The sequence below is a fragment of the Xiphophorus hellerii genome, chromosome 6 (assembly GCF_003331165.1).
Source record: "Xiphophorus hellerii strain 12219 chromosome 6, Xiphophorus_hellerii-4.1, whole genome shotgun sequence".
Taxonomy (NCBI): domain Eukaryota; kingdom Metazoa; phylum Chordata; class Actinopteri; order Cyprinodontiformes; family Poeciliidae; genus Xiphophorus; species Xiphophorus hellerii.
Window position 1 is genome coordinate 23348015 of NC_045677.1, and position 15511 is coordinate 23363525.

Genomic DNA, 15511 nt, shown 5'->3' on the forward strand with positions numbered 1-15511 from the left:
CTCTGACGTTTGTACGACGACGCTCTCGTTTACTGAGTGGCAGCTTTGATGCTTCAGTAAATTATATCACTTGCAAAACATTTTCAGAAAATCCAGTCTGCGCGGATGACAAATTCAACCTTTCACGGGTTTTAAACTTCAAAGGAAAGCAACAAACTCCTCAAGGTTTCACACAATTGATGGTTGCCCCATTTTCTCTATGCAAGCCAAAGTTTACCTACAGAAGAATACGAGAGACGCTTTAAAAGGATTTGAATTCTGCAGCATATTGTCCAGAAAAACGGCTCTAAACTCTTTTCTTTGTTCCATAGATGGTAAATTTGGGGGTTTTCAGCGCAGCAGATACATGGTGATATGTTTCATTTGGATGTATGTCACTGCAGCAGATTTTTCCTCTCCTCGTGAACGCTCCCCTTCCTGCTGGTGGAGTCAGACAGGATATTAAGTAGGTCAATGAGATTCCTTTATATTACTACAGCAGGGAAGCAGAAGAACGGGAAATACAAGACAGAGAGATGAAGACAAGTCACTGTCGCTCAGATACTGTGACTTATTAAAATGTAAACATGTTTCCGTTTGCTTTAGAAGCAAAACACGCCTAGAAAAGACTCAATGTTGGAGGATTTCCTGTTGGATTAAAATTTTCTAGGTGTGATAAAACAAAAGCTCATAATTCATGCTGCCGTTGTTGCTCAATCAGTGAGCAATAAACAACTGAGATTATTGAAACTGGCTTCTGAGTGTGAACATATGAAGAAAAACAGCCTAATAAGAAGGTCTGTCACAATAACAATTTATGCCAAATTATAAATTGTCCCAGATAAATGATAATATTGTTGTTTTTATACCATTTTACCAAATTACAGTAATTACAGAATAGTCTAAAGTAAGTGCTTTTGATTTCAGACTCAATATGTTTTCTGATACTAAAAACATTCAAATACATTAATTAAAATATCAATTCTGATAATTAAGTCATTATAAAAACACAATTTGTGTGAGCAAAGACAACGGGAGAATGGACAAAATATATATTTAAACTTTATTTTAGTTAAAATATGTTAAATGAACAAGAACTAGTTTAAGTTTATAGTAAACTGTGAACATAAATCAGTTCATTTTAACCAGTTCTTGTTCAGGATGAACTGCAACAACACGGCTAGTGAAATGTTATAAAATAAGACTTTTAATTTGTGAAAGGAGGTTGTACAAAATGTTGTAACAACAAAAATCAGATATTTCTCAATTTTCCCTCCAATGAAAAAAGTATAAGAGTGGATGGTTAGACTTTTTATTATCACCTGATAATATTTTACATTTTTTCCATTAATTGTAAAGAAAATAATTTAAAAATAAATGATCCATCTAGCAAGCAAGAAGTGTCCATTTTTCAATGTAATAATTTCCAAGCTTAAGCTGCAAAATATATTGAACTAAAATCTATTTAACTGAACAAATGAGCCGCAGCTGACTGCCTGAAAGGTCACAATTCACCAAATGTAAGAGAGATCCCACATAAAAAGCAGCGTCTAAACGCACTGATGGTTTAAATAAAAAGCATAAGCGGAGAGTAAATTACGTCCCCACTTTACGGAGTGTTGAGGCGACAGGAGGAGGAGGGAATGTGCCAGGAGGAAAACCTGGAAGTCAGTGAGCAGGAACAGAACCGCACAGAGGCCAAGCATTCGTCTTTCATGAAAGATGAATTTATCACAGCAGAGTGGGAACGCACAATAAATTACCTGACGCTCTGCATGCAGCAGACATTTCATTCGTTTCATTTCACTACACACATCAGAAGGCCGAGCTTGATTAAAAACCAAAAACAACTCTTAGATCGCTTCCTGGTTGGTTTTAGCAGCAGATCCTGTCAACCAGATTGGCTTTAAATCAGTTTGTCAAACTTTTTCTGACCACTTACAACATTTAACAAACACTCACAGACCAAACAACTAGAAGTCGCCCTGCAATAACAACATAAACACATAAACATAAACAATACGAAATTACAATATTAGTCTCTTAACTCATTGTCTTTGTTCCTTCTAATGTGAAGGTGGTGCTGTCTGTAAATGTGACTGGCTACAATAAAACCAAAAACAAGTCGACTGGGACGTTTCTAATTATTTATAGATTCTGAAATTATGGATTCTAAGCTTATAGAAAAACATTAATTATATTTTTCATAGAAGCAAAATAAAAGAAAATAAACTTGAAATTAGTGAATTATTATAATAATAATAATTAATCATTTTTAAATTATTCCAAAACAGACTTGAGTTGCTTTGGCAAAATTAACATTTTCTTTCATAGACTATGACTATCATTCATAGTCCAACATAAATAATTTTATTTTAGGTGTTAAGATGCAGTTAGTTAGCGTGGGGCGCAGCGCTGCTCCAGTGTGTAAATTCCACTGGAGCTCTATAGCAGCATGAAAACAAGTGCTGCAGTAACTGCAGTATTTACATTTAAGCAGCTTTTTATGCTAATGTTTATTTTTAAGCATTCTCCTGAAAGCAGATTTTCACAAGCCAGTAATATTTAAGTCATTAGCCACACGCTTTGTATGTGCAAAATGCGTCAGACACAACGTTCACACTTGCATTAAATGAAACTACGTATCCCTCACAAATGTTCCTCTTGGGGTTTAACGCTGATTTCTCTGCTGTTTTCCACTAATAGCCTTACAGACCTGGCGTAGGACTCAATGGAGAATCTTTCTGTTGGCTGATGATCCAAAAATGACTCAAAAAATATCTCGGGTAACGCATTGAGTGCCGCTACCTCTACCATTATAACACTGCTTGTTTGCCGGAGGTCTGCTCTTACATTCGAATGGGGTTGGAGCCGGCGTCATGTCAGTTGTGTTTATTTAATATTAAGAGAATATTGACAAAATTTTGCACATGTTACAAATGTGTGCAAAACTTTGTGCACATTTGAAACGCAGCCAGAGATTTAAAGATGAGCAGCAAAAGCAAATGAGGTGGATTAGCAGTGCTCACTAACCACTAATGTTTTCATCCATGTCACAACAGTCGTGATACTGCCATGCAGTCTTTGGTCAGAAGATTCTTCAGATTCGTTGTGAGAGTGACTGCTACAGGAGACCCAACAACATTTAATTTCCCTTTGGGATAAATAAAGTATTTTTGGAATTTAGCAAACAGAAGTAAAACATAAGAAGATTTTTTGTATTATTATTTAGCACGTTTTCAGCAACAGGGTAGTTCAAAGTGCCTTAAAACGTGCAGTTTTAAAACAACAGGAAAATTTTAGTCGCGATTATAGTCAGACAGGAAGAAAAAAAAACACTCAAGTATCTTTTTAATGCTTTGAGTGGATTTCTGGTTTCAACAGTAAGGATGTTTGTTTTCTCTTGTTCCTCAGTGATGATTTACAAGGTGAGGTTAAAGCAGTAAATCAGGAGCGTCTTCTCCTTCCAGTCAGACGACTTTCTTATCAGTAAAGCCTGACTTCCTTCTCTTATATCTGAGAATGTGAGTCAAGCAGCTGAGTTATACCTCCGGTTTTTACAATTAGCTTGTTTTTGCACATCTCAATCAGTAGCATTGAAATAATTACTCTGTTTACTAAAACTTCAACAGGCTCCTTCCAAAAGTGAAAAGAAAGTATTTGAAAAAATGTGGAGCTGTTATTTAAAGACAAGGCGGGGGTGTTGCATCAAAAAATAATAATAAAATCACACCCAGAAATGGAAGCGTGTTTTTCTGGGACGAACCACATGGGAAGACAAAAAATAAATAAATCTGCAATCATTTGGAGCAGCAGCCCTTCGACTCATCTCCTCCCCTTTCTCTCAAAGAGACGCTCTGCATGTCATCTGCTGCTCATGCATGTATGCAAGAAATTAGTTGGACGATGAATGCACAGTGGCGCAGTTGGTAGCACTGTTGCCTTGCAGCAAGAAGGTCCTGGGTTCGATTCCCAGCCCGAGGCCTTTCTGCACGGAGTTTGCATGTTCTCCCTGTGCATGCGTGGGTTCTCACCGGGTACTCCGGCTTCCTCCCACAGTCCAAAAACATGACTGTAAATTGGTCTCTCTAAATTCTCCCTAGGTGTGAGTGTGTGTGCCTGGTTGTTTGTCCTGTCTGTCTCTGTGTTGCCCTGCGACAGACTGGCGATAAATTGTCCCAAAGGTTATTGCGATAATATTGTTGTTTTCAAGCAATGCAATAATGAAAGAACACATTCTCAAAAGTCAATAAACTTTAAATTATGATCAGTATTTAACACTGGAGCTGGAAGACATTTTAAATATCCAAAATAATCAAACAAGACAACAAATAAAATTAATTATGAAATCTCTGTAATCAAAATTGTGCTAAAAAAAAAGGCTAGTTGAGACCAAAACACCAGTCTTAACTTTGATTATTCAGTTTTTGGTAGAAAGAGAGAAAAGAGAAAAATTATGAATTTATCATGTCATTAACTGATTTATTGGTTATTGCAAAAGGACGACATTTGCTAATTTGCTAACAAGCTAATGGCTTTGCTAACTTTCCGTCTAGCATATTAGCATTTTCGCTAAATCTGAAAATTTTTAGCTTAGCACCTAGCTTCCCCCAAGTTAATTTTCCCAGATTACTTTTAATGTTTGACATTTGTGTTGAAGTTTTGGTTGCAAAGTAAGATATTTTAATTTATGCTTTTATTTTGAAGTTGGGGACACTGTTTATGCATCATTTCCGTTTCCTTTCCTCATATTCTCCACCAGTGGAGAGACTTTTTCTCTCAAATGGTATAAAAATAATATCTGAAAATGAAAAAACAACATCCTTACTGAAAATGTACACTTTGATGAATGCCCATAGCATCAAATACGACTGCAACAGGCTTATGAATGCATCATTTTACCGACAACAAGGACCAACAAAGTGCAAAATCTGAACGGAGACTGAAACCTGTCATGGTGACAATAAATACATACTTTCTAGAAGCAAAAGTGTAGAAATATCGCAACTGCAATGTGTTTTTTTGTTTTGATAGAAATGTAGATCTGAATCCAAGCTGCACACCAGTCAGATAAAGACAGAGTTTGGGAATCAAAAACTGCTCGGTGTGTCTGGGATTGGCCTACTTCCTCTGGGCTGGCAGACGGTGGCTAACCTGCTGCTGTCAGAATTGATAAGTCTAAGCAGTCCAACCTGAGCGGCTCTGAGAATAAACTCAGCTCATCTGATTACTGCTGAGACTTTACTTCACGACCGACAAAGTAAAAATTTCCTCCTACTTTCTCTGGGCAACACAGCTGCAAAAATCACATAATAAACATGTAACTGTGATACTACTGGTGAATGTTGAGATGCCAATTATGAATATTCCACATTTTTGAAGAGGCAGTGTTATGTAAAATTTACTTTTTGAGCTTTACATCATGTTATAATGTTATTCACTCATCAAAAATATACCTTGAGTGTTACTTTAATTATTTTATGCAGGTTTGACAAATCCTGTAATCTCCATGGCAACCATTCAGCTGTGCAAAACGCCTGGTTGGACCTAGCTCCGCCTTCGAGGCACAGCTCCTCCTCCAAGTTTCAGAGCTTCAGCCTCACAGATCAGCTCCTTCAGACTAGCCAGCAGTAATTAGCAAACACCTGGTGGCACTGCTGACTTCATTATTGGAGCTACAGCTCAGTCAACCGCTGGTAAAAACTTTGCTAAAGAGTTAATAGAGGAGCCATGTTGTGATGGCTTCCTCAAGGCGGAGTTTTTAAAGAGACAGAGGCCCAATTTCAAATCAGGAAGTAACATTTCTTTTAAGTCATATTCAATATATGCAGAATTTTCATAACAACTGAAGCAAACATAGTTACTTGATTATGCTATAAAATGCCACTATGTGTCAGGAAATCACATAATACTGCCCCTTTAATGAATTTCTAATATTCTACAAAATATCACATTAAAAATCTGCTGAATATAAAAACATTTATATCCAATTACCCGATTAGGCCTCAGAATAAAAGTATTTGGTAAAACGTCAACTCAAATACTGTGTAACTCATCAAATTATAAATCATTCAATATTTAAAAATTACATCATCAGACAGACCAAAATTTAAAGTTAAGTGGAAATTTTGGTATTTTAAGCACGAAAATGACAATAATTCATATAAATAACAAAATGAGGCAAAAAAAAAATTTCCAATTTGGTTTCTTTCGATTAAAAACTGAGAAATTTTAACCATGTAAGAGTTGAAATATTTCAACATATTTTTACTCAAGTAAAGGTAAAAAGGAGCCGTCCAGGAAGTACTCAAGTAACAAAAGTATTTGGTGAAAAGGCGACTCGAGCTCGGAGTATCTAATCGAACCAAATTATAAAGCTGTGTGGAAATGTTGGTATTTTAAAGACCAAAATGAAAATAATTAATATCAATAACAAAAGATCAAATAAACATGTTTCCAAATCAGTTTCTTTAAAAAAAAAAAAAACAACTTATAAGATTTTAAAAAGAAACTGCAGGTGTGTCTCTGTGTCTGATGAATTTTTGGTTAAAACATGTTTGTTTTTCATTCAGTGGGTAGAAAATTCAGAAATTTTACTCAAGTAAAAGTAAAAAATACAGTGTAGTAAGAATACTCCTAAAAGTGTATTTTTTAAAAGAAGTTACTCAAGTAAATGTAACTAGTTACTACCAAACTCTACCGATAAAGAAAGCAAAGGCTCTGCAGCATGATCTGCCTGATGAGTTTTCTCTCTGTGATCCAACAGTTTTCATGAAGTTCAGCCTCTGGTGTTCCTCTGCTAATGGATGCTAACGGATGCTAACAGATGCTAGCGACGCGCCGCTGCCTCACCTCTTTGATCCTGTCCAGCTCGTTGTGCAGCGCCTGCTTGGAGATCTCCACCTCGATGATCTTCTGCCTGAGCGTCTCGTTCTCGTCCTCCGCTCGGCTGCGCTTGTCCTCCGTGCTCTCCAGCTCGTTGTGCAGACGCACCGACACGTCCTTAGCAACCTGAGGACCGTTCAGTTGCACCAGATTAATATTTTTGTGGTCTCATCTGTAATCCTTTTTCAGACTTCAATACTTTAACGTCTTTTACTGGAACACAAAGTAAAGCAGAGTAAAGCAGAATGTCTTCCAACTGACTCACCGTTTTTGTTATTTTTTTTTATGTCATTTTCTGCAAATAAATACAAAATTTTTGCTTGGAATTTTAGAGACATGTTGCCAGTAGTTGGTAGAATCAAAGAACAATGTTCATTTTACTCAAACATAAACCTGTAAAGAGTAGAATCAGAGAAACTGATCATTGAAAGTGGTGTTTAATTTTTTCCTGAGCTGTATGCAATAAAAAGCCATAGAAGTTTTTCTTCCTCTCTGTTGAAGGTTTTACAAAAATAAATTTCAGACGAATCGAATCAACAAGCAGCACCTTGAGGTCCTGCTCCAGACTGCGCAGCAGCTCTCCGTCCACATGGCCCGTCTGAGCAACACGCAGGCTCTTCTGCTCCGCTTTCCTCAGCCGGTACTGCAGGATGCGGCAGTTCTTGTTGGCCCGGTCCAGTTCCCGCCGCAGCTCCTGCACCTGGTAGACCTCCTCCTCCAGGTAGCTGTCCCGAACCTCCTCCATCTCCGCTCGCAGCTCCTCCACTTCATCCTGGGAGACGCAGAGATGGAGGAAACAAGCAAATGTTTTGGGTCTTAATGTGTCATCAAATTAAAAGGTGACCTGTTACCTTGTACACGTGTAAGGGCGATAAAAAACATGATTACATTTTTTGCACAAAATCATTCTTAGAAAATAAGATTTCAGTTCAGTTTCGAATATTTTAAGCTGCTTAAAATCCAAATAAGCTGCTGCTGGCCAGGCCCCCAACGTAACGAGTACACTTGCACGTGAAAATGGCTGAGAAAAGATGCACAATTATCCAAGTGTACATCTTTGAAAAGCATTAGTAGAGCCTCCTGCACAACCAACAAGAATGCAGCAAGTGCTTTCTTGGTAAGTCAACACACTTCTCTTTTCCAGCAGCCATTGTACTGCACATACAGCTGTAAAAACAGCTGACCAAATGTGCTGGAGCTGAATAAATTTACACAAATTAACACATTGTAATGTGAGTTTTGTTCCACTAAAACAAAATATTCATACATTTTAAGGCTTCTTTCTGAAAAGCATTAGCAGAGACCTCTGCACAACCAAGTGGTTTCTGGACAGCAAGTCAATAGCAAAATACTTCTCTTTTCCAGCAGCCATTGTACAGTGCATACAAAACCAGCTGACCAAACATGCTAGAGCTGAATAAATTTAATGTGAGTTTCAGCTGTTGCAGCAAAAATATTAATATAGTTTAAGGTTTCTGTCATTCAGAAGGCAAAAACATTTTTATGAAGCTTTTCTGCAACTAAAAGTTAAAACTGAGCCTCTTTTTAGGACAACTGTGCAGAAAGTTCAGATCTGAGAGACACAAGAAAAGGAAACTTGTTAAATAAATGTTTATTTTTTCTGCTATAAAGACCAGAAAATTAAATCGGGACAAAATTGATCAGTAAATGTCAGTGTGATGAAAGCTGTGTCATAAAAACGAATTTAAAAGGTCAAGAAAAGGTTCCACAGTCACAAGGACGGGTTTAAGTTATTTTCTGGCATAAATATATTAAGGGAAATATGCAACATGATACACTTCTGTGGATTATGTTAATACTTTTAAATGGTTAAGCAGGAGCTCCAGTAATGATGACGTAACATCCTTATTTGGGCTGAATCGTCTCATGAACATGCAGAGGTCTCTGTCCCGGATCTGTTTACTGCGTAGATTTTCCCGGGGACAGCGATCCCAACATGTGATGAAAAGACAACGAAGGAGGAAGAACCGTGTCAATTAAAGAAAACTAAATCCATCCTGATTTGGGAAAGCACTGAGGCCAGTGTTATCTGAGCAGGAAGCAGCTAACGACCGCGCAGACGGTCGAAGCGATCAATGCACAGGTTCAGAGCGGCACACTTAAAGAAAACCTCTGGTGTTTATTACAGGAGCGTTTGGTCCTCTTTTTGAAGACACTATATCTTCAGCCGTCAGCGGTTCTGATCGCTTAGAAAGGTTATATGCAAAATAAAAAGGTTTAAAGGAAAACTTTTGTTCTTTTTTCTCAATGAAATATGAGCTGGGAAATTTTCTGACTGGGTTTTAATTTGCTACTAGAACTATGCCTGTCACAATAAATTTTACTGGACGATAAATATTATCGCGATAAACGATAATATTGTTTTGAGAACATTTTCAAGTAATATAATGGTAATGTCATAATAATGCAAAAACATATTCTGAAAGATCAACAAACTTTAAATTCAAATGAAACTGGAAGACATTTTAAAAATCCAAAATAAATGAGCAAAACAGCAGAAACGACAAATAAAATGAGTTATGAAGTCTCTGTAAACAAAATTATCCTTAGAAAATGGCTAAAACACCAGACTAAAGACTTTTATCAACCAGTTTTTGGTAGAAAAAGAGAAAAAAGAAAAACAATAAATTGTACAAATGGAAGTTATTGAGCTTGTTTTAATTTATCATGCGATTTATTGATTTATTGTGACAGGTCTAATTATGAGGAATTAAATGTCTCTAAGTTGAAAAGATTGATCCAGGGCTGCAACTAATGATTATTTTAGTAATCTGACGATTAATCAGATAAAAAAAATTTGCATTCTACAGAATTAAGCCATTTTATAGATAGTAGAAATACATTAAAAGATACAAATAAGTAATTAATTTCCTTTTTTAAATAAATTTTTTGCCTAAGACAACACGGGTTGGGTTTTTTTTGTGAATTTGAGCCCATTTTGTTTTGCAAACATTTTTCGGCTTAATCAAGTTACCTCAATGTGGCTTTTCTAATCCGATTCTGCATATTTTTAAACTTTAAACATAAAAATGAAATTGTGAGCAACAAGACTGATCACAAATTTAAAAGAAAAGTTGTAAAGATGACGATATAATGTCATGTAGGCATGAGAAAAATTAAGTAAGTGCAAATTAAGGAATCATAAAGCTTTTTAGGTAAATTATTAGTTTGCAAAATAGAATTTTATTTTGTTTCCTTGTTTTGTAACGTTGTAAATTTACCAAAATAAATCAAAAACTATAAGATCCGAAATGTTATTTTAAATTAATTGTTTTATGCTTTTTTGGAATAATGACATTTCTAGTAGAAAGAAAGATACAAGTAATATCGAAATGCATTTCACAGCTTTTTGAAACTAAATCAGAAGTTTTGTTTTGGTATAATTAACCCTGACATATCCAATATTCTTATTAATTATTACTGTTTTTATTCTATTTGTTCTTATTTAAAAAGTAAAAATATCTGGTGTAAAATTAGTATTTATAAGTAGCAGGAGTAAGTGATATTAACTAAGAGTTTTATCGCGATATTTTGTGGTAACATTGTGATAACGACAATAGTGACAATGAAAACTGTTTATTACTTTTTCACATAAAGTAGCATTATTTGTGTCACTACATTGCTCACAGTAACTGAATTTAATTATTTTAAATGCGATTAAATATAATCAAACTGCATTGAAATGCAGTTTAATATGATTACATAATTTATTATGTCTCAATAAGTTACATATTTATTGATAAGTAACGATGCGATCATTGAACAAACTGGAGAAAATATTAAAACTTACAATCTGGACAGTTTTGGGTGTTTTAAAAATCATTAACTGAAATTTATTGTGACAACAAGAAATCAAAATTCTTATCATGATAAGAAATTTATCACGATAAATTATGAACAATACGATAAAAGCCCACTCTTAATAAATAGTTAATATTTGAGAATCTGCTGGATAAAAATGAAAGTGACAGACCAGTTAATTGGATAATTCACGGACACGAAATTTGCATATATTTGTAGCTAAAGATAAATTTACCAGCCACTCGAGGGGAACTTGTTGCAGAAATCCAGCTGCATCAAAACAAAGACACCCCAAATGAAAACAAAGATGTTCTACCAAACTGCAGACTTTGCTTAGTGGGGGGAAACTCGGTTATTTCAGTAAACATGTTTTATTGGGGGGAGGTTGGAGGACCTTAGAGACCCAGCTGGCAGGCGGCAACACCCAGGGTCTTTGAACGCACCTCCTCCACACTCTGACATCTGACTGTCATCAAGTCCTGGGGGATAAAGCCGTTTCAGCCAGAGGCAGCAAAGCTGATTAACTCTCTTGTGTCTCAATTGAGACAGAAACAAGTGATCAAGTTTGAAACATTACTTTCATCTGTGTAACCGTGTCATCTTCGAAATGGAGAAGAGCTTGATGTTTTATTTGTGAGGGGTTTTTGTCTTTTTTATCGATCTGTAGGTGAATTTTAAAGCAGCGAATGAGACAGAAAGTCCAAGATAGATTCAAGCTTTGTTTTAAAAAATATGCTTCAAATATTCAGCTTTTACAGATAATCTTTAAAGAAATAGATAATTGGCACAAAATCTTACTGAGTAATTTGGTCTAGTTTCGAATGCTAATCTATTAGTAAACTTAAAAGAAGACAAAAGCTAATTTACAAGTATCTTTTCAGCAAGAAATATTAGCATGTTTTGAGTAAATTATCCCTTAATATTTGTTTTAAAAAAAACACTAGTTCCAATGCAAATTATTTCACTCATAACATGGAAAAATCTCTTCTTAAAAGTGAAAATCTGCCACCAATATTAAGGAATTATTTACTTACAACAAGCTAATACTTCTTGCTGAAAAGATACTTGTAAGTTAGTTTTTGTCTTCTTTTAAGTTTACTAACAGATTTGCGGTAGATCAAAATTACTTGCATCAAAACAAAGACACACCAAACGAAAACAAATACGCAAAATATGTTTTACCAAACTGCAGATTTGCTCAGTTTTCTGTTTTTGCAGTGAGAATATTGTATCCTGCATAATCTGGCTCTCATCGGCACAGATGCATTTATCTGAGCAAAACGTGAGACTTTATGTCAGAATAGGCTTTAGATTTGACTGAAATAGTATGAAAAATATGAAAAAAGAGAAAAAACATGGGGAAGCACCAGGATGAAGCCTCCCCCTCATAAAAGTCCCACAAATAAAGATCAAATCCACAGGGACGGCTGAGAAGATTACCAGAATGACATGATGGATGGAAAACCAGTGGGAATGTGTTTAGATTTGAGATATAGATGAAAAATTAAGTTATAATAAAGCAGGTGAAAAGTCAAGGACATAAATGACAATCAGCTGTGAAGACTGCTGCACCCTTCCCCCACTAATTCCCCCCATTCGTGGTCAGATGGTTTTATGATTATATGCATAAACTGCACATTATTTTCACATTCCAACATGTGAAACTAGTGGATTTTTGGTAAATACATTGGATCATCATGTATTTGAGGTTTTGTCTGTGGAATGTCTCTCCAAATTACTCGTGGAAAATTTGCATATTTGTCCATTTTTTGCAGGGAAATCTGAAATATAAAAAAAGAAAACATAGCTTAGGAAGCTGAAATGCTCCTACACAAAGCACCCAATCCAGAAGAGCCATTCATTTTCCTTGGTGCTGATTGGCTGAACACACAAGAATATAGATAACGACAGCTGGTAAGATGTGCTAATTAATGTCTCTTTTGAAAAAATCAACTGGAACGCTCTCCAAGGTCAGATTTCCCACTGGTGAGAGCAACTCCGACTTGTAAGGCATTTACTGGGCGACTCCGCGTTTCAATATGGCCGCTCATTGCATCAACAGTATTAAGATGTGGTGGAAACATGTTTACTTTACAACACGCACATGTAAAAATGCGTCTAAAATGAACATGTTACATGGATGTAGCACCTGCAACTGTAAACTGAACAAATTAAAAGTTATGCTTGCTTAAAATGATGTTTATGAAAGCTACTGCAACCAATGTCTGTGAGCGCCGCCATGATGGAAATCCAAATCTCAGTATGTAACTTAAAAAAAAATTATTTGACATATTTGCTAAAATGTTGACAGTATAAGACAGATAATGTGAAAAATAAAATTCTCTGCTTTCTCCCAGTTCTAACTGCAGACATACATCATTCAGTCAGAAACATCCAATCAGAGCCGGGAGGAGGGTCTTAGCGCTGTCAATCACTGCTCACGTCTTCCCTTTTGCTCTCTGCTTCAACTGGTTCACCACAACATAGTCTGTCGTTAATGCTAGTTAGCCTAGCCACGGATGACAGCAGATAAACATCCTGGAATGGTAAGCTGTTTCTCTGTTATTAGCACATTGAACCGCATTGATTGACAGCACTAAGACCCGCCTCCTGGCTCTGATGGGTTGTGATTGGCTAGTTAGCATGACCACCAATGTCAAAGGACAAACAGTTGTTTCTCTGTCAATACCATATTTAGCAGAGAGTGCATGAGGTAGATTGACAGCGCTAAGACCAGCCTCCTGGCTCTGATTGGCTGTTTCTAACCAGGAGTGGTGTATTTCAGCAGACAGCAACAGTAGCTCAGGGAGGAGATGAAGGAGCTCCATCTTTTCACAGATTATCTGTCATCTTGTACTTTGGTGACAGTTTAAAAAAAAGGGGGAAAAATATATTTTTTATAAAAGTTAAATGTTGCAGCTTTAAACCTAGAGTTCTGACTTCAGAGGTAACTGGGACACAGCATAAGTTTCAACTCCCACATCTAAATAAAACTAAAATTTCTGCTATTCTGAATTTTGGTTTGACATTCAGACAAAATTAAAGCCCCCCCATCTAGCCAACCATCATAAAACTTTCTAGAGGCGCCCCTGCATCTATCAGCTATGGTTCCAGGCTTTTATCAAACCCAGTCTGTACCTTGAGGTAGTCGTTTTCAGATCTCAGCTCGTCTATCTCCCGCAGCAGGTCGTCCTCGGCTGCAGCCCTGCTGGTTCCTGCCGGTTTGAATTGTGCGCTGGTGTACGGTTTCTCCGGGTTCTGTCTCTCTCCCTGCGGCCCCGGAGCGGACTGAGCCGGAGACGCGCCGGTGGGCGCCGGAGCAGCGGAATTATCGCCCACCGGCTGATCCAGTTCGCTGGAGCCGGTGCCGGACTCGGCGTCGCTGGCGGCTGGCGCCTGCTTGTGTTCGTCTGACAGCGGCTCGGACGGGCAGTCCGACAGGTCCGAGCTGCTGTCCGTCTGGCTGACCCGGCTGAGCTGCGCGCCGGTCGGAACCCTGATCGGGGACCCATGGCTGAGAGGCCCCGGGGATCCCGCGGCTAGTTTGCCCTTCTTGCCTTTGGTGCGAATCGGACTGCTGGTGCTGTCCGGCTTGGTGCTGCTGGCTGCTGCCACTGCATGCTGCGGCGTCTTCGTGGGTTTTTTCGCGGCGGGGGACTTGATGCTACTTTTTGGCGTGGCTGGTTTCTCTTTGGCCCCGGTTGTGTTGCGCCTGGAGGTTCGGTTCGGATGGGCTAAGGACGCCGTGGCAGACTGCTGCTGCTGCTGCTTGACGAGTTTCGGGGATTTGGGGACGACGGCAGGTGGCTTGTTGGAGCGGGAGTGCACATCCTTGAGGAAAGGTCTCGCCGGGGAAGGCGCTCGGTTCAGCCTCTTCTTCTCCAACTGTTGGCTCTGCGGTTTGGAGTCGGAGCCATTGGAGCTCTCCATTATACAGGGGGATGATCAGGAAGGAAGCGATCAATCCACGGCACCGAGGAAAATCTCTGACGTGCGCCTGCAGGGAAGCAGCCAGGTTGCTCTGCTTTCTTCTTCCTTGTCGGTTTGGGGATGCGCATCCTGCGGCGGCCTGGATGCTGCTTTTCACTCCATCCAGCAACATTCACCAGGTTGTCATTGTAGTCCCCTCTGCCTGTGGAGCCTCCAGAGGAAACACTGCAATGAAGGAGAGGGGATTAGTGGCAGGTTGCATCTGCAGCCCGGGCTGCTTCAACTCAACTTGGGAATCACAGAAGTGAGCCGGAGTCAAATAGCTTCCTCCTCCGTTCCCGTTTCATGCGCTCCGGACCCCCAGCCAGTCGCTCTCCTTCACAAATGACACGTAAAATCTGCAATCGCTGCGGTGTGAGGCTCGACGCCCGTGGATTCCTGCGAGGCGCATGCGCTGCTGCTTCACACCCCTTGTTTTCTGTGGGACCAGGTCTGCCACGCTCGGCTGCGCATGTCCTGGAGGCTGTTGAACACCTTTTCACAGAGGGACAAATATTTATGCAAAAGCTCAATAAAGGGGAACAGAATATCGAACCAAATGTTCACAACAAAGTTAAAGCGAAGTTGTGGTAAATTAGGTGGAAGCATTTTGATGAGTCATTTTCTTTTACAAGTAAAAATCTGAAAAGTATAGCTTGTAGGGGCGATGTTTTGTACTTTACCGCACTGTCATACAATCAAGTAACTGTTACCTTGAATTGTTATGAAAAGTGTATATAGCAAACATAAATGAAAAGACATTACTTTCCAATTTGACGTCTCTGTCTCTTTAAGAAGATCCTACTCTTTCAGACAGCTGCCTTGTCATCACAACAAACCTTATCCATTAAAGCCG

The 15511-nt window shown here is 38.2% G+C and overlaps 1 protein-coding gene across 4 annotated transcripts in view; it reads right to left on the reverse strand.

The window, feature by feature from the left end:
• The window catches only part of mtcl1 (microtubule crosslinking factor 1), an 87095-nt gene extending 72020 nt beyond the window's left edge, over positions 1-15075 (reverse strand). For all 4 annotated transcript variants that reach the window (XM_032566343.1, XM_032566342.1, XM_032566344.1 and 1 more), the window contains exons 1-3: positions 13825-15075; positions 7412-7636; positions 6832-6990 (exon numbers count right to left, since the gene is read on the reverse strand). In XM_032566343.1, coding sequence (XP_032422234.1) covers positions 6832-6990; positions 7412-7636; positions 13825-14616 — 1176 coding nt within the window. In that variant the 5' untranslated portion in view covers positions 14617-15075. The remainder of the gene's footprint in view (positions 1-6831; positions 6991-7411; positions 7637-13824) is intronic.
• Between the last annotated feature and the right edge of the window lie 436 nt (positions 15076-15511).